General features: G+C 39.9%; 1 protein-coding gene across 1 annotated transcript in view; it reads left to right on the top strand.

Moving 5' to 3' along the window:
• The window catches only part of ENOPH1 (enolase-phosphatase 1), a 33329-nt gene extending 14060 nt beyond the window's left edge, over positions 1-19269 (top strand). Inside the window, exons 4-6 of the mRNA XM_063425359.1 lie at positions 15619-15751; positions 18406-18529; positions 18830-19269. Of these exons, the coding sequence (XP_063281429.1) occupies positions 15619-15751; positions 18406-18529; positions 18830-18969 (397 nt within the window). The 3' untranslated portion in view covers positions 18970-19269. The remainder of the gene's footprint in view (positions 1-15618; positions 15752-18405; positions 18530-18829) is intronic.
• The last annotated feature ends 507 nt before the right edge of the window (positions 19270-19776 follow it).

Here is a 19776-nt window from a genome sequence, read left to right as displayed (position 1 = left end):
TATTTGTTGTTTGTACATAGTGTAGTGCTTTGAATTATTTTGTACCAGGAGTCAGTCCAACAACACCATTACCGATGTAAGAAACCTGTTAACCTTTTATTTATTTATTTATTTATTTATTGTCAAAACCCTGTGATGGAGAACCTAAAAATTAAAAAAAGCAAGAATAATAAAGGAAGTGGTAGTAGCAGTAGCTGCCTCTTTCAAGACATATGGACCAAGATGCATGGCATTATCGACAGAAACAACAGATCATTGTGCAAGCTGTGCAATGAAACGGTAGTAAGCAGAACGTGGAATATAAATAGACATTTTGAAACTAATCATTGCCAGCTCTTGGAAAAAAAAAGTGAGGATGAAATGAAGGAATACATTTCTAGGCAGCTACACCTCTATAAGAGTCAATCAAATTCCATTGTTAAATTTGTAAGAGGCTCTACAAATTTAACATCAGCAAGTTTCTGCATTGCTCAGTCCATAGCCTAGCATAGAAAAGCCCTCTGTGAAGGAGAATTTATAAAAGCGGCACTGTCGTGGCCAAATCCATTTTTTTTTAACCCCCCTCCCGACTGCACTACATCTAATTGTCCCCCAAGCCCCCCATATTGCCTATTTTTTTTCATCTTTATTCGTGCCCGGACCTATGTCATGGGCGCTGCCATCTTTGTGTGGGTAGATGAAGTCCCTGTGGGACACATCATCTGCCCACACTAGATAGCACTGTGAAATTCCGGCGCATGCCCAATTAAACACTTAATAGCATAAGAGAGATTAATTATCCCAAATGCCCCTACTCGCTATGCCGCAAGTAGGGGCATGTCTACTAAACAGTGATTAGCCAGTGGCTGCTCACTGTTAAAAAAAATAAATAAAATAAACCCTAGTGTCCTCCCTCCGAGCCCTCACCTGTGCCGCGCAAATGGGGGCTATTAAACTGAAGGGAAGACCTAGCGTCCCGGCCCCCACCCATGAGTGGTTGGTGGGGGTCCTAAATGAAAATGAAGGGGGAAACCTATTGTCCCCCTGCGACGGGTGAGGGTTAAATGTAACCCCCCTCCCCCCCCCCCCAGTGACTAGGGGGCCCCTAGTCACCCCCCCAACCCCAATTTTATTTTAATAAAGACCTACCAACCCTAAAAATAGTGAGGTTAGAACAATAAAACTAAATACCTGTAAATAAAAAATAACAGCATTTGATGTCTTCTTTTTTCTAAACTCTTCTTTTTGCAGCCCCAAAAAAGGCCAAATAAAAATGTATAATACCCGTCGTTAAAAAAAGAATCCAACTTCACCCAGCGAGGGCACCGCACAGACTGAGTTCCACAGGGCGGGGAAAGGCTTATAAATGGGAGGGGGCTGAGAGGTATTCAAATTGCAGGCGCTCTGACTTGCCATATTGTTGCCAAAATGCAGTGCGTGCAGATTTACAGATGTAAAATTTGCACAGGATTGACATAAGGCAGTTAAGAACAGAGTTCGGTTCTGACAAAGTCATGTTTGCCAGGGGTGTAACTAGCTCCAAGCACAAAAGTGCAAATAACTCTGTATGTGCAGTCTTTCAATGCTAAAATATACACATTTTCTAGTATATATGAATTGCTTTCTCTTCTCTACGTCAGTGTACCCATCACATAAACCTTAAATCAGAATTCAAACTAGCACTATAGTTTTTTACTTGCATTTTTTTCCAGTGCCGAGATTCCCTCAGTGCTGCTGCCTGCTCCACCTCTTATTATTTATTATTTATTTCCACTCTAATGGCCATTAGATGTAAGCCCATCTGCCATGTCAAGGCAAACCTCTTAGGTGGATACAAAAAGATAAGTCCTGCGCTCACTCCCATCACTACTGGGCCGGCAGCAATGACTGCAGTACACATCAGCCCCAATATTTAGTAATATATAGAAAAGAAAAAAAGTTACCTGCGCTCTGTCCTTACTCCCTATGTATATTTAGACAAATGGAGGTCATTTAGTTGCTCCAATGGGCATTGGAGGGAATGCCCGCCTGCCAACGTCAAGGCAGACCCCCCTAAAGCAGGTCCTACACTGACCCTTCAGCCTGCTTCCTTAAGCTTCTGGCAAAGATAGCTCTAATAAGACAGAGGGGTATTTTTTATATACACCCCTTTATACTTATTAACCCTTAATGGGAAACACATGGGATGGGCGGCAGCATTGTAACAAGGCTGTGTGATACAAAGTAAATCCTACACTAACAATTCACCTTGCTTCAGCTCGAGGCAAAAGAAAATCTCTGAGACAGAGAGGGGTATTTTTTTTTTAACCTCTACATATTCATTAACCCTTAATAAGGAACACATGGGCTGGGCGGCAGCATTATAACATGGCTGTGTGATACAAAAGGTAAATACAAATAGTTTGCAGGACTTATTTTTGTGTATTTGTATTTAAAATAAATATATATAAACATTGTATTCCTTAGAAAATGTCTAAACCGATAATATGTGTGTGCCACATACTCTTCTTCTTTAAATAATGTCTCTGCATCCACTGTTACTAGATACAGAACATTGGTAGTTGCTAACCCAGATATTCCTTCTTCTTGATTGGTTTAAATGGGGATCTCTGCATACAGCTCCAGTCTGAATAGATGCTGGACATATTTGTTTAGTTTTGGCTGCTTATATGACCTTGATGCCATCGATACACTGTTGTTGAAGTGCCCATAGCTAGAGAAGTACAGATCAATATTGTAGCGCTAGCCCTGGAGCTGGAGCCAAATTGTTAATTTTATTTTAAAAGTGGAATTACTACTCAAGGACTCTTTAGCCTCCCTGCACAGCTCAAACTGCATTACTGTATGACAGCAGCAGTTAGGACAGATAGATGACATAGTGTGGTTATGACTGGGTCCTGCATATTGATCTAAAAAAAAGGAAATATGACTATTACACAATCTGCAAATGTGTGCTCTTCAACAAAGTTATGTGACACATCATGTACATTGAAAAAATAAGTCTATAAAATGTGTATGTATTGACAATCTTCATTGTATAACTTAGAAAATCCTATCTTCCTTCGTGAATGTCATTATGTTTCTCAGTGCTGGTCACATATCTAAGTGTGTTGTGACCAGGCCGTCTTTCCCAGTACGTTGCCTACGTGCCCTTGCTGACAGGGGAGATCCTTTTGATCTCTCCTGCCAGCCCATGGGTAGCCGTCTCTGCTCGCTTGCTTTGTGCCCTCTCGGGCTAGTGTGCAGATCAAAGATCTCTCTCACCAACTCAAAGGCCCTTCGGCAGTGGTGAAAGAGGGAGGACCTGGGAGACAAATTGCTCCTCCCACGAGCAGGCTGTGTGAAGCGTTGCCACGCATTACCATGGCAATGCTCCAACACAGTTCAGCTCAGGAGTAGTTTAGTCTTTTTTTTTTTTTTTTTTTTTTAAATAATACATATTCATTAGTAAAATCTTAATGTCCTGGTGGTCTGGTGGTAAGTGCTCTATAGCCTGCAGCTCCTCTGGCTGCAGGCTATAGAGAACTCACCACCTGACCACCAGGACATGAAGCTTTTATTAATGAATATTTATTATTATTAAAAAAAAAAAAAATAATTTGCTCCCTGCACCCCACACACACAGCACCCCTCACACAAAGAAAAGAAGCTGAATACATACAGACTGCTGAATGCACACACAGGCTGCTGAATACAGACAGACTGCTGAATACACAAATACTGCTGAATACACACACAGTCTGTGTGTGTGTTCAGCAGTCTATGTGTACTCGACAGACTGTGTGTGCTCAGCAGTCTGTGTGTATGTATGTATTGCATTTGTTAGAGATACCTATAAATATAAGCTTAATTTTATTGATAATTTACATTTTTATTCCTGTGAGTTGTGTAGGCAGGGCCCCAGTTCACTGCTTTGCCCAGGGGCCTGTAATGCTGTTAAGATGACACTGGTTGTGACCTGTATATCCAGGTGATGAGGGTGACAAGTGTTTTTTAATTAACTCTTAAAGATACTTATCCATTTATTTCCTGATGTGGTTCAGCTTTGGAGTGCAATTTAAAATCCATAGAGTACCTTTTTATTTATTGGAACATTGTTTACAGAACAAACAAGCAGTGTGAACTATCCACTAGCATGGTTGTCCCTAGGGAAAAGGATGGATGCAGGGTTGGCCTTAGGGGTGTGCGAGCTGTGCGGCCGCACAGGGCACCATGGAGCAGAGGGCGCCATGCTGCCTCCCCAACTCGTACATGGCCGGCTACTGGGTGGAGGATATCATTATTCTCCACCCGGGATTAGAAAAAAAACCTTCCAGCATTGCGGTGGGGGCAGGGTTTACCTTGTGGCAGGGGTGGGGCTAAATTATGGTGGGTGGGGCTACATGACAGCAGGTGCCGGCTGCTTGGGAAGCAGGAAGGAGTCCCTGCTTCCCCAACAACCAGACCTCAGGAGCTGCACTGCCTTCACTCCTCCCAGACCATAAAGGACAGCAGTAATCGTATATGACTGTCTGTTTGTGAGTGTGTGTGAGTATGTGCAACTGTCTACCTCTGTGTGTGTGAGTCCCTGTGTGCGTGTGTGGCTGGCTGCCTGTGTGACTTTCTGCCTGTGTGTGTGCGTGGCTGTCTGCCTCTGTGTGTGTGTGGCTGTCTTCCTGTGTGTGTGTGTGTGTGTGTGTGTGTGTGTGGCTGTCTGCCTCTGTGTGTGAGAGTAACTGTGTGTGTGTGGCTGTCTGCCTCTATGTGTGTTAGTACCTGTGTGTGTGTGTGTGTGTTTGTGTGGCTGTCTGTGTGGCTGTCTGCCTTTGTGTGTGAGAGTAAATGTGCGTGTGTCTATGTTTGACTGTCTGCCTGTGTGTGTGTCCCTGTGTGCCTGTGTGTGTGACTGTCTGTCTGTACCTGTGTGTGTTTGTCATTGTCTGCCTGTAATTTTGTGTGTGTATGTGTGTGTTACTGTCTGATTGTAATTGTGTGTGCGTGTGACTGTCTGCCTGTAACTGTGTGTGTGACTGTATGTAACTGTGTGTTACTGTCTGGCTGTAACTGTGTGAGTGTGTTTATCTGCCTGTAACTGTTTATGTGTGTAACTGCCTGTATCTGTGTGTTTCTGCCTGATCCTGTGTATTTGACAGCGTATATGTATAAGTCTGACACATCTGGCACTTCTGTTGGCTGCAGACCATAAGTAGCTGTCTTCCTAGCTCAGGCCAATCAGAGGACTGCCGCAGATTACCACAGGACACTGCAAGTCCCTGAGCTTGCGAGACAGTTACGCCTGGTCTGCACCCAGTAGAGGGGCAGACCAGATTCAGATCAGCATGCCCCTCTCCTAACTAGGTAGCAACAGGAAAGGAGGAATTAATATTTGTTTTTAAATCATTATTAATTTAATAAATTCTCTATACAATCACTACACTCCTATTCACACACACTATAAAAGGAATGACGGGGGGGGGGGGGGGGGGGGGATGGGGGAGATTTTTCGCACAGGCCTTAGGCCGGCCCTGGGTGGATGAGAAATGTACTTGCATTATGCCCCTTCCTTATTTCCATCTTTTAAACCTCTGTCTTCATATCAGGGCAGCTGAAGCTGCTTAGCTACATTACGGGTGTACTCATGTGAATGTCAATGGCAAGATGGGAATGCTGAAGCTCTGCTGTTTGCCATATTTTGCTAAGAAATCAACCTATCTGCAAGGGAAAGTAGTTCTTACTTGCCTTATAATATCTTTTAAATGTTTTGGCATTTCAGTAATTTTTCAGCACAGTATGAATTATTTTTACATACACCTTCACTTTATGGAAAACTCATAGGTGACAGTGCCAGTTTAATTTGTAATATTGGCTGGTTAGAGTTGCACTTAATGTATCTGTACATGAAAGTATCTCTCTAACTCAGAATTCAAATTGTAAAGAATCCTCTTAAATGTTGAGACTGAAAAAGGCTTGCAAAAACATGCAGTTATTCAAGGATTGTGTTCCTGAACTATTTCTCCTGTAGGGTAAAACTTTTGGATTGCGTGCTTCCACCTACACATTTAGATTATAAAATCTGAATCTGAAATTTGAACTTCATCTCTAATGCACTTCAGCGTCCAAACCATACTCAGAAATTATCCATCACGTCACATATTCCCATTGATATTTTTCCAGAGCTGATTAATTCTAGCCCATGGCAAGTGACAGAATGGATGTGGATAGAAATTTTTGTAGCCATAGCAACATAAAAATGTTTTTAAAAACTTTTTTGCGTATAGATTCCTCCTGCTTAAAATACCATAGTAGTCAGCATTGGTTTTGTCAGGGCGGAAAAGCTTTTTAAAACAGTTCTGTCACATTTTAGTAAGCATATTTATGAGTTACTATTAACACGGGCAACTCTGATTCTGTCTACATAATATGGACATCTTTTCAGGCACATCTGGTTATGGAGACCGTCATACTTTTTCCATAAGTAATTGTTGCAATTTTACCTGGCAATTTAGTATCTTTCTACTTAAAAAAAAGAAACTTTTGAAAATAATCGAAATATCTTTGGTGTAATTTAATTTAAAAGATAAATAAAAAAAATGTCTTATATACCTCAGTGGAAAAATTCAAAAACAGAATATCAATGTTGTTTGTGAGCATCTTGCCTTTCCCCCATTAGGCTTTGAGGAGATGCTGCTCACAGTGCAATAGATGTCCTAGCTATAATTTGTACTCTCTTGTAGTGTGTGAGAATACAAAATGCAGCTTCTGGCATACCAGGAGGAAATATGAAGATGGTGGTAACGAGGAGCCCTCCCATTCTCTTACCAGTTCTCACCATCAAGAGAAAAGCTCATCAGTTGATGTGGGTTGCTAGGGATAGCCACACAATCTCACCAGGCATTTCTCGAGTAGTAGGGAGTTTTAATGACTGCTCATTGTTTGTTTTTGTTTATTTTTATTTTCTTTTATTATATTTTTATACTTGCATTATGTATATGTATGGTTTTCAGTGTTGCACTTTACCCTGTATGTTGTAGTACCAAAAGGCTTAGTTTAGAGGCCGCTAAGGAGTTTGTTACCTTGCTTTGTGAGGGTTAGGTCTAAAAAATTTTTGATTAATATTTTTTTGGAGGGAAGAGGGATTCTTTATCATGGACAGAAGTAGAAATTAAATGTGTTTTCTTATGATAACTCTCAGAACAGTGCTTGCAATATCATTGTTTTTTTTTTTGTTTTTTTAGGGGTGGTTATCAAAAGGCATCTTTGCCTCTAGTGTTAAAAACAGCTTTTTTTCAAATTGTTAGGCTATTTTTCTTTCCCTCTGTTGGCAGCCTTGCGTAACTTTCCTGAAGTCCTACACGCAGCTCTAAAGTCACGTATGTACTGTAAAGGAAGATGTACAGTCATTCTGTTTTGTTTTGTTTGACAAACTTGTCATGAAACAGCTCAAATATAGGCAATGTTTCGGTCATGTAATTTGACCTTTAGCAAGCCTTATGTGACTGAAGCATTGCATATATGTGAGCTGTTTCATTAAAAGTCACTGTACTTAACGTGAATTTAAGTGAGGCCACCTCCTATGTATTTAGCACCATGCCTTTTGCATTACGTTTATAACATGAATCTTTTGAATGGGGTGCAGTCCCCTTTATTTGTGTTTTATTTAAGGATTTCACATGCAGCTTTTAACACTTTCTAGGATACTTACGAAAATGAGAATTGTTGGGAACTCAAACTGAATCTTAAATGTAAGGCCAAATAGCTGAATTAGAAAAATTCTCCAACTCCGCAATGCTTGCAGTTTATCTATATTAGCCTTAAATAGTAAATTCACCACGCGAGGCCTGGGGCTGGCTCCTATCGTACCGTGCTTCCCAACAACCATCCTAAGCTCCCGATCAGGAGGATTGGCTGACACTGGACTTCCTAATTAAGGCACATGGCCTGCTCAGATTCGGTGCCCATTTCAAAGCAGTCGACACCACCTTGTATTTTTGTACAACCTTCTGCCCTTCATTTTTGTTGTTTGCAGTAATCTTATTTCTTTTTTTGTATTACTTATCATTTTGTATTGTGCAGTGATGTTCTATGACTGAGGGTCAGGTCCTAGTGGTCTTTTTTTATATATGCTACTTTACCTTGTTCTGCAGCATTTGTTATTTTACATAGCATGATTATCTCTTTACTATTTTAAGTGTAACAATCTTGACATGCCATATATTGTATACGCTATTTCTCTGGCCACCTAAAGCTTATTTGCCACAAATCTAGATCCATCTTATTAGCAGCCCCCATTATTTGTTTCATATATTTCATAATGATCTGCCCACTAGCTTGTTGCTTGATTAGTGGCCAGGTTAATTTATTGTGTGAATGTGCCTCTCCCTGGAAGTAAAAAGCACCTTTTTGTTTTTAAACCAGATATTGTTCTATATTGGATGTGACCGAAATGAGCCAATGGAGTCCTGTGTTGTTGAGTTATCTTTTCATTCTAAATACATTACATTAAAAGCATGGTAAATGTTTCATGCTATAAATAACTGTGCTAAAGATATTAGTTGAAATTACCAATTAATTTCAGAATTTAATTTTATATATATTTTGTACCCTCTGTAATGTTAATGCTTATCTCTCCATTTTGTTCATGCTAATTATATACCAATGCGCATAGTCTTAGCACTGCAATACAAATTTAAACCTGTATGTACATATTATATTGTCTAGTCAGTGTTAACATCAGAACCCAGGTTTGAATTCCAGTCCACCTCACCAGTAAGTTTCACTAGGCGAGCTACTTAACGATCTATATCCACCTACCTCATATCCTCATAGATTGTAAGCTTGTTTGAGTTGGGCCTACTGCACCATTAATTATGGCCTATATATAAAAGTAAAGTGCTGTGGAATATGTTAGCGCTATATGAATGTTAATAATTATGCAGAAATCAAGCTTCTGAGATATCGCTGAAGCAAAAAGAAATAATCATGCCCTCTAGTGGATGATTTTATCATTGCACTTTTTATGCATGGTGCAAGCACAAACGTCTGTAAATTACGGTAACTAAATTATATAATTCTTTATTTTTGCAGTGCATTGTGAACATAGTCATTTATCATTGTAAGTAATACAGACAAGTATAGAGATATGTTTGTCAAAGCAGAAAATATGCACAATTTTTAGGGATCGACCGATATTGATTTTTAAGAGCCGATACCGATAACCTGTGAACTTTAAGGCCGATAGCCCGCAGGAACCTGTTTCTTACCTTTCTTGCAGTTCCCCAGTGCTGCAAGATTTGCACTAGGGAGCTGGAGGAGCAGCAAGAAAGGTAAGAAACAGCTTCCTGCGGGCCCCCCCAGGACTGCCGGGCTTGTAATGAGCCTGGCGGTCCTAGGATGTATTATCGGCAATATAGACTGTGTGCTCCTCGGAAGGATCTGTAAGTGTGTGGTATGTATCAGGTGAAGCAAAACAATATAAAATAACTTATGTTAACTCAAACAAACCAAACTAAAACATGCACAATTTTGGATTACATAGGTCTGTTAGTTAGGGACCATATGGGCAGACTACAGTACAGTTCAAAGTACCGGTGCTTGTACTTTTGGCCGATACCGATATTGCCAAAATTACCGAATATCGGTAAAACCGATAATCGTTCGATCCCTAACAATTTTTTCATTAAACAAAATTATTGTAATTATTGTACAAAATGGGGGAACTAGAGGCAATAGCATACACTAAACAATAGGATATAATAGGCATAACAGAAACATGGTGGGGTGAGACACATGACTGGGCAGTTAACTTAAATGGGTACACGTTATTTAGGAAGGATAGGAAAAACAAGAAGGGTGGTGGGGTATGTTTGCATGTCAGCCATGAGTTAAAGTCAAATCTTAGGCAAGTGGAGTGTGACGAGGAAAATGTGGAAGCTTTATGGGTAGATATCTGCTTGGGGCAAACAAAGCAAAATACATTATTGGTTGGGATATGTTATAAACCACCTAATGTAAATATTAATGAGGAAGAACTGCTGTTAGAGCAAATGGGGAAAACTGCAAATCGGAGTAACACATTAATTATTGGAGATTTTAATTACCCGGACATAAATTGGGATAGAGGGACTAGTACTTCAGCAAGTGGAATCCGGTTTTTGAATGTGTTAAATGACACCTTTATGTCACAACTGGTACAAGCACCAACTAGAAAGGATGCTTGTCTGGATCTCGTTATAACAAACAATGTTGATCTTTTAACCAACATTCAAGTAGGGGAGCATTTGGGAAATAGTGAACACAATATGGTAACTTTTGAAATAAACTCAAAAAAGCAAAAGCACGTGAGGTATATTAAAGGGAAACTCCAGTGCCAGGAAAACAATCCGTTTTCCTGGCACTGCAGGTTTACCTCCCACACCCAATCCCCGGTTGCTGAAGGGGTGAAAACCCCTTCAGTGACTTACCTGTGGCAGCGACGATGTCCCACGTCGCTGCTTCTCCCACGGCGCCGCTCCTCCTTCTGACTGCATCGGCCGATGGGCGAGACTGATCCCGCCCACCGGCCGGGGAGACCTAATGCGCATGGCGCTATATAAATGGCAATAATAAATAAATAAATAAATGTGCGGCATTGCCGCGCATGCGCATTAGCGCTCCCCATAGGAAAGCATTGAAAATGCTTTCCTATGGGGAAATGAGCGACGCTGGAGGTCCTCATACAGCGTGAGTACGTCCAGCTACACTCTAGCACAGGTTTCCTGTGCTAGGAACCAGGAAGTGACCTCTAGTGGCTGTCTAATAGACAGCCACTAGAGGTGGAGTTAACCCTGTAAGGTAATTATTGCAGTTTATAAAAAACTGCAATAATTAAACTTGCAGGGTTAAGAGTAGTGGGAGTTGGCACCCAGACCACTCCAGTGGGCAGAAGTGGTCTGGGTGCCTGGAGTGTCCCTTAAAAACGTATAATTTTAAAAAAGCCAATTTTAATAAGATTAGGGCAGCTCTACAACATATCGACTGACATAAACTCCTTAGTGATAAAAACACTGAGGAAAACTGGAAACTATTCAAACAAATATTAGAAAGGTACATTTCACAGTATGTACCATTGGGTAATAAATGTAAAAGAAATAAATTAAAAACCAATGTGGCTTAGTAGAGAAGTAAAACAAGAGATTAAAAATAAGAAAAGGGCATTTAAAGCATTTAAATAAGAAAAATCAGAGGCATCCTATATAAGATATAAGGAAGCCAATAATACTTGCAAAAAGGCAATTAAAGTGGCTAAACTAGAAAATGAGAAATTGATAGCCAAAGAATGCAAAACCAACCCCACATTTTTTTTTTTTCAAGTACATCACTTCTAAAAACACAAAAAAATGAAAGTGTAGTTACACTGAAAACAGAGATGGGTCTGTTAGTTAATGAAGACCAAGAAAGGGCAGAAATTTTAAATAACTATTTTTCTTCAGTATATATTAATGAGGATCCTATGGCAAGAGATAAGCAAATGATTGCTGCAACAAACGTGTGAATGGATAATTCGAGACAAGGTGCTACAGCTATTAAAGAAAATTAATTTAACTGAAGCTCCCGGGCCTGACGGTATCCACCCATGAGTACTTAAGGAGCTAAGTGGGGAAATAAGTGAACCTCTGTATTTAATTTTTCAAGATTCTTTTGTTTCAGGTATTGTACCGGAGTATTGGAGAAAGGCAGATGTTGTTCCTATATTTAAAAAGGGTTCAAAATCCTTGCCTGGAAATTATAGACCTGTGAGCTTAACTTCTGTGACTGGGAAATTATTTGAACGGCTATTAAGGGATAATATTCAGGAATTCATTGGGAAGAACTGTGTTATTAGCAATAATCAGCATGGTTTTATGAAACATAGGTCTTGTCAAACTAACCTAATTGCATTCTACGAAGAAGTAAGTAGAAGTATTAGATCAGGGTGTTGCAGTGGATGTGATTTACTTGGATTTTGCCAAGGCATTTGATACGGTTCCTCACAATAGGTTAGTCTTCAAACTAAAAGAAATTGATCTAGATGAATATTCTTGTTCTTGGGTAGAACATTGGCTTAAGGATAGAGTACAACGAGTTGTCATTAATGGTAAATTTTCAAGCTGGACAAAAGTGGTAAGTGGTGTCCCTCAGGGTTTTGGGACCGCTTCTATTTAGCATATTTATAAATGATCTTGAAATGGGCATTGAAAGCCATGTATCAGTGTTTGCAGATGACACAAAACTTTGTAAAGTAATAAAATGTGAGCAGGATATTGCCTTGCTGCAGAGGGATTTGGATAGATTGGGGAACTTGGCACTAAAATGGCAGATGAAATTTAATGTAGAGAAATGCAAAGTTATGTACTTCGGGGTTAAGAATGCACAAGCAATTTACACCCTAAATGGTAGTGAACTAGGGATAACCACACACAAGAAGGATTTGGGAATTGTTATAGACAACAAATTAGGCAGCAATATGCAATGTCAATCTGCCGTTGCTAAGGCCAGTAAGGTTTTGTCATGTATAAATAGGGGCATAAATTATCGAGATGAAAATATAATTTTGCCTCTTTATAAATCGCTGGTAAGACCACACCTTGAATATGCTGTGCAATTTTGGGCACCTGTTCTAAAGAAAGATATCATGGCACCAGAAAAAGTGCAGAGACGAGCTACAAAATTGATAAAAGGAATGGAGCATTTTAGTTATGAAGAAAGGTTAAAAAATTTAAATCTCTTTAGTTTGGAAAAACGGTGCCTGAGAGGTGATATGATAACATTATACAAATATATTCGGGGCCAGTACAAACCATTATCTGGAAATCTATTCATAAACAGGGCTATACATAGGACACAAGGTCACACATTTAGGCTGGAAGAAATGAGATTTAATCTAAGGCAAAGAAAAGTTTTTTTTACAGTAAGAGCAATAAGGATATGGAATTCTTTGCCTGAAGAGGTGGTTTTGTCAGAGTCTATACAGATGTTTAAACTGCAATTGGATAAATACTTGCAAAAACATAACATACAGGGATATAATTTCTAATTAGTGGAGTAATAGCTGCTTGATCCAAGGAGACATCTGACTGCTATTTTGGGGTCAAGAAGGAATTTTTTCCTTGTTTGTTGCAAAATTGGAAGTGTTTCAGACTGGGTTTTTTGCCTTCTTTTGGATCAACAGCAAAAACATATGTGAGGAAGGCGGAACTTGATGGACGGAAGTCTCTTTTCAGCTATGTAGCTATGTAACTATGTGACTATGTACATCAAGGATATCAGCTTGTGATAGTCGGTAGGTAGTTTAAGTGGGTTATCATGTACTGATGATCCCCTGTTGAGGGAAGGTATATAAGCCGTGGTTCTAATCCCTGAATTGTACTTAAGTGAATGAAATGCTTAATAGTGTATTTATAAATGCAGGGTCATGCCGTGTCAAGTTAATTACCTAGGATGCTGTATGCGTGCAAGTAAAATGGGTGGGTTGTCTACAGGGCCATTGCTGGGTGTTTATATGCAAGAAGTTCTCCACCAAGTGATGGTGAGAATGAGAGCGTGCATTCAGGTTAGTGACCCCTAATGAAGGGAGGTGTTACACCATGTATTAGAACTGAACTAGACTGTGTGCTCCTCGGAAGGATCTGTAAGTGTGTGGTATGTATCAGGTGAAGCAAAACAATGTAAAATAACATGTTAACTCAAACAAACCAAACTAAAACATGCACAATTTTGGATTACATAGGTCTGTTAGTTAGGGACCATATGGGCAGACTACAGTACAGTTCAAAGTACCGGTGCTTGTGATCCTCTGGCTCTGAGGGAAAAGGGGGTGATATTGACAGGGTCCCAAGAAGCTCCCATACGTGGTTCGGTCGTGGGTGCATTCGGGAGGGTCAGTCCCAATTTCTTGAGGAAGGTTGATGCCTCTTCCATTGAATCGAGTGTGTGTGTGTGTTTGTGTATAGTCCCTGAGTGAGTTACGACCAAAAACCTGTCAGTTACCCATCTATAGCCCAATCTAGCTGATCACAGTTGAGTTGTGACAGGAGCATAGGATTTGCGCCATAACAGAGAGGCCCTGGTGAAATCCTTGAAAAAGTTGAGTGTAGAGTCCTCAAATGAATGAGGTTTCTTGCCTTTCATTACATTACATGTATTTTATCCTGTACTGTGATAAAATGGAGTATGACATCTCTGATCATGTTTGACTTTGAGTAGTTAGCGCTGGAGACTCGGTACACTCCGTCGATAGGTAGTTTCCTAGCTTTCAGCATGGGGCGAGATGGTGGCCATAAGGTGTGTGATGTAGTGTGGCAGTTTCTCCGCCGTGTCCGTGACTTTGGCCAACCGTGCCCTTTGTTGGGTCTGAAGTTGGTTTACTGAGTCACAAAGCATGGTCAGGTTATTATGAATGTCTCCAATATCCTCTTTTGAGGCCCTCACCCGTTCCATGACGGCATGCATTTTGTTTTTAAGAAAGGTGGAATCCACCGCTAAGAGCTTATGGATGTCCGCTAGTAGAATTCTCAGATCTCGTTTGGTGGTTGGAGCTGAATCATCCGAGGGTTCGGCAGGTGGGATGTGTGGGTCCCAATACTTTGGTAATGTATTTTGCTCCTCACGTGCCGCTGTGATCAGTCCCTGGAGGGTCTTCCGCTGGAGCTGGTTTGTGCTGGGCCGGCCTCTGCAAAATGGCCCCTATGTCTCTGCCATCTGTCATGGAAATGAGTTTTTGCAATCTGCGCCCCATGTTCAGCCTTGGGTCTTGCGTTGGAGGTAAAGCTACACCGGCTCTTTCCACCGCAGGTCCGCCGAGGAACTTCTCGAGGCCTGGGAACTTCATTGTGAGGTAGATTTGCTCCGCCTCTTAGGCTGTTTTGGGGCAATAAAGAATGGCATCCATTGATGCAGCTCGGGTTGTGTATACAAGCTAGATGGTGTTTGGAGCTGGATCGGCTGCAGATTCCTTGGGATGATGCAGATTAGGAGATTTCTCAAGGAGCTTAAGGAAATGTTCTATTACTGTGGTCAATTGCAAACTTAATTTCCAGCTCAGCTATTATTCTGATAAGGCTATTTGGCCATTTTTCAAAATTACGTAATATCTCTATACCTCTTCTTTGTTCAGTATACTAACATACATGTACCAGAAGGGAGACTGTATCTGTTTTTTGTTTTTTTGTTTCTTTCTTTCTTACTTGGTCGGTTTGTCAATGTCGTACTGATCTACTGCCTAATTATATTCATAACTGGGCCGAATGCCTGATTTGATTTCAGAGACCAATAGAATTCTGAATGTTAATTCATCAGTGTTATATACAGCCACAAATTATTAACAACACTGTATGGTGAAAGCCTACAGAATCTGATCCAAAGGGTTTGCAAAGTAAGAAATACAATTTCTGTTTAGGAAAAAAAAAAAAATTAACTTCCCCATTCATGTGAGAAATATACCAAATTGCTTCAGTTATGGACCACCCTTAAAATAAAACCAATATGTGTAATTTTGGATCAATACAATACATGTAACTGCTCATATTAGCAGCATGTAAGGAATAGAAAATAAACTTGTTAATTAATGTGTCTCAAAATAACTGGTTCTGAGAACTATTGAAGATTATGCAGTAGTGTGTAATAACATGCTCTATTTTCCTTTAGGGTCTATGAAGATGTAGTACCAGCAATTAGGAAATGGAGAGAAGCTGGAATGAAAGTCTATATTTATTCTTCGGGAAGTATAGAGGCACAGAAACTTTTATTTGGATACTCAATTGAAGGTGATCTGCTTAAGGTAAATGTATTATAGTCACAAAGCCTATTTTGTGTGAAAACAGAGAACAAACAGTCATCGAGCAGATTATTATTTGTGCCTGTCATTAGCTTATTTGGCTAAGAAGAAAAATATAGATTGGCTAGGTTTTTCTACAGCATCCAATTCTGCTATCACAACAAGAAAAGCTAATTTTATATAATTTAGATTACACGTTTTATATTTCTTTTTATATTTATCTAAATTCCTTACAATTGGATCAGGGCAATATCTTGCTATGCAAATCAATTCTGCTATTGAGTACATTTCTAGAAGTTGGATAATATTCTGTTTACAGAAATAGAAATGGATGTGGTTATGTTTTCTAATGTGATTGTTCAACCCCAACAGTATTATTTTACCACCATTTTAATAAGAACCTATTTATACCATGTAATATATTTATACACAGGACTTGTCATATGCAAAACTTCTGGATAGCAGGTTTAATTTGTATTATGTGTACTGTTCAAATTACCCGTTGAACTTGTACTCCAAGATGCCTACTGAATTCTCAGTGCACAGGTAGTCTGTCCTTAAATTCTTTTGGATGCATTCCAAAATCCGCTTCTGAATTATGGTCAAAAACAAGTAGAATATCCCCATTGTTTTACAGCAAGTTTTGTTTTACAGGTAAGTAATACTATAGGATTAGGAATCATGTTTGTGTACCTAAACCTATAGTTTAAATGTACCAGTTGATACATGCTTAAAGTCCTTGTCATCCCCAAATGTTCCATTTTAATTTCACATTGAGGAAATTATTTAGATTCATTCCCAAATAGAGGAAGGTAAGCTTGACCTTGTTAGAGTTTTATATGCTATATATCTATACTCTAAAATGGGCCAAAAGAGTTCATGTTGCTTCTAACTCTATTGTTGCTTGAGTGTGGCAGCCATAATTCAACTATCTGTGTAATATGCATGTTCCTGTCTCCCAAGATCTGTGAGCTCATTCTGAAATATCAATCTTCTCCTCTTGGGCAGTGGCTACTAAAATTCCTTTAGAGATGATGCAAGAGTGCTACTTGGTTACGGAGAGTAAAGTGACAGGAAGGGTTATTTGTAATCTCTTAATTTTGTGTCTGTCTGTTTGGGGAACCTATAGTTGTGTTGCCATGGCCTGTGTCCAGAAAATTATTATGTACGAATACATTTTTCTTTTAAAGGGAAACTCCAGTGCCAGGAAAACAAATCCAGTTACTGAAGGGGTAAAAAACCTTCAGTCACTTACCTGAGGCAGCGACGATGTCCCTCGTCGCTGTCTCCTCCTCCGCGCCGCTCCTCCCTCTGACTCCGTCGGCCGGCGGGCGGGACTGATCCCGCCCACCGGCCGAGGAGACCGGCCGAGGAGACCTTAGCGCTCCCCATAGGAAAGAATTGAAAACTAATTTCAATGCTTTCCTATGGGGAAATGAGCGACGCTGGAGGTCCTCACACAGCGTGAGGACGTCCAGCGACGCTCTAGCAAGGAAAATCCTTGCTAGAAATCAGGAAGTGACCTCTAGTGGCTGTCTAGTAGACAGCCACTAGAGGTGGAGTTAACCCTGCAATGTAATTATTGCAGTTTATAAAAAACTGCAATAATTACACTTGCAGGGTTAGGAGTAGTGGGAGTTGCCACCCAGACCACTCCAATAAGCAGAAGTGGTCTGGGTGCCTGGAGTGTCCCTTTAAGTATAGCCACTAGGGGGTCAGTGTCCAATTTTATATTGAACACACTAAACGTTGTTGAGAAAGGTAGTTTCTGTTTGAGTGAATGTATCCAAAAAATGGATATCGGCTACGATGCAACCCAATACATCTGCCTGTATTGGTATTACAACAATATATAAAACAGGCAGGTAGAGAAAATATCAGTTTTACACTTTAAATGCCATAATCACTACATCTGCTTGTATATTATTATTATTATTACTGGTATTTATATAGCGCCAGCAATATAATCAGAGGGGGAGATTTAACAATAAATGAGAATTACAAAAACTTACAGGAACAATAGGTTGAAGAGGACCCTGCTCAAACGAGCTTACAGTCTATAGGAGGTGGGGTATAAGGAGGTTTTCTGCTTACACTGTGCAATGATAGCCAATAATAACTGCTATCAAACTTTGTGACGGCTAAATGGAAAAGGGTTTGTGGAGGCTCCTGTGGTCTCACTGGAACCACCATAGACATCAGTGTTGTATTCTCATGCAAGGCTATAGTTGGCTTCTAGGAGCTGAAGAGGAGCCAGAGGAAGAAGATAGCGGCTGTGAGGGGCAATCAGATAAGTAAAACGCACCTTTCCCTGCACCCCGTGACCACCGTACTGCATTGGTGGCAGAGCCACTTTATATGGTTTGGCTACTTACAGTGTAAATGCATCAGGTCACCCCTGGTACCATAACTGCTACAGTTGGCTGTAGTTCTTATGGTTCATAGATTGTTCCTTTTAATGGGTTTTGTAACAATAAATGTTTATAGCATAGATAGTCTTTCAGTGCATCATCTCAGTTTGAGTTCCTCTTAATCCGAATATTTACTCATTTAACCTGTAATATAGATAAACACACTTACATTTGCTGTTATTTTCATGTGTGTTCAATTTTAAAATTTATTTGGTTTATAGTAATTATCTCCACTCGGCTTTTCAGTTGTTTGATGGACATTTTGATACTACTATTGGACATAAAGTAGAGAGTGAAAGTTACAGAAATATTGCAAAATGTATCAAGTGCTCACCAGAGAACATTCTTTTTCTGACTGACATTATCAAAGGTAGGTAACATTCTTCCTGCTTGTGTTCCTAAATTTCTGAAGCTGCATGCAATCTTTTCTTTAAGGGACAAGTGCAAAATAATATTAACCGATTTTTGTGGCTCAAGTAAAACAGGTGTAGTATTTCTTTGGTTAAAGAGTACTTGTGTAATTGCTAAAAACATAGGCATTTATAGTTCTATTTTTTCCCTTTTTTCTTAATTCATTAAACTCTATAATGCATTACAATTAGGTAATGGGGGGGGAGATACTTTTGCAGTTTTGAGTATGTGTAATAGTTTTTTACTTTCATTTTTACAGAGGCAAAAGCTGCAGAGGAGGCAGGAGCGCATGTGGCAGTAGTGACTAGGCCTGGCAATGCTGCATTAACGGATGAGGAAAAATCTAAATACCACATTATTGCGTCGTTCAGTGAGATTGCCCTTCCCACCACACAATAACACCTGGAAGCCCATCACAACTAAAGAAATATATTAAAAAAAGAGATTTGCATTGAAAAAGTTGTATGAGACAAATCAATAGTTCAGTATGCTTCATAACATAGAAAAATAAAATATAAACTAATACATTTTCATTGGCTCACGGGTACCAGCATGTATACAGTAGCAAAGCTTTAATAAAAGAAAAGGTTTGATTTATTGGTTTCCAATAGAAATGATATGGCAAAGAATTTGAATGCCAAATTGAAAAACATTTTTACAGTTTATTCTGCAATTAAAACATGCAGTGTGCAATCCACTGGAGGCATCTGTATTTGGATTTGTTGAAATCTCATATTAACCCCTTGGTGACTTGATATCTCACATGTCATCAGTAAAATGTGCACTGATGCCTCACGAGAGATGTGTCAAGGAGATAAATGACTACTATTGCAGTAATATTGCTATTTCTGGAAGCTTCACTGGTGAGGCAACACAGAAATAACTATATGGAGACTGCCATGACAATCATTCTTAGACAGCCACGAGACCTCCATTGCAGGGTTTTACACAATGCAATCTCAGTGACTGAGGTGTGTACATAGTGCTACTGGAAATCACAACCATAAGACCGCTGTGACAGCCTTTCACACCAGTCCTATGGCACGATTGACTGATCCTCGGGTGCTGCAGTGCATGCTGCAATCAGCTGTCAATTGTCTACTTCTGAACTTCCTCACAAATAAGACAGTCCAGCAGTAGGCCCTGATTGGCCCCCAGGCTGTCCAGTCACCCTGGGATCTAGTCAAATTAATTACTTGCCTTAAC

Source organism: Pelobates fuscus, chromosome 6, assembly GCF_036172605.1.
Source record: "Pelobates fuscus isolate aPelFus1 chromosome 6, aPelFus1.pri, whole genome shotgun sequence".
In the NCBI taxonomy this organism is placed as follows: domain Eukaryota; kingdom Metazoa; phylum Chordata; class Amphibia; order Anura; family Pelobatidae; genus Pelobates; species Pelobates fuscus.
The sequence above is the reverse complement of the archived record's forward strand: the minus strand, read 5'-3'. Positions and strand labels throughout refer to the sequence as shown.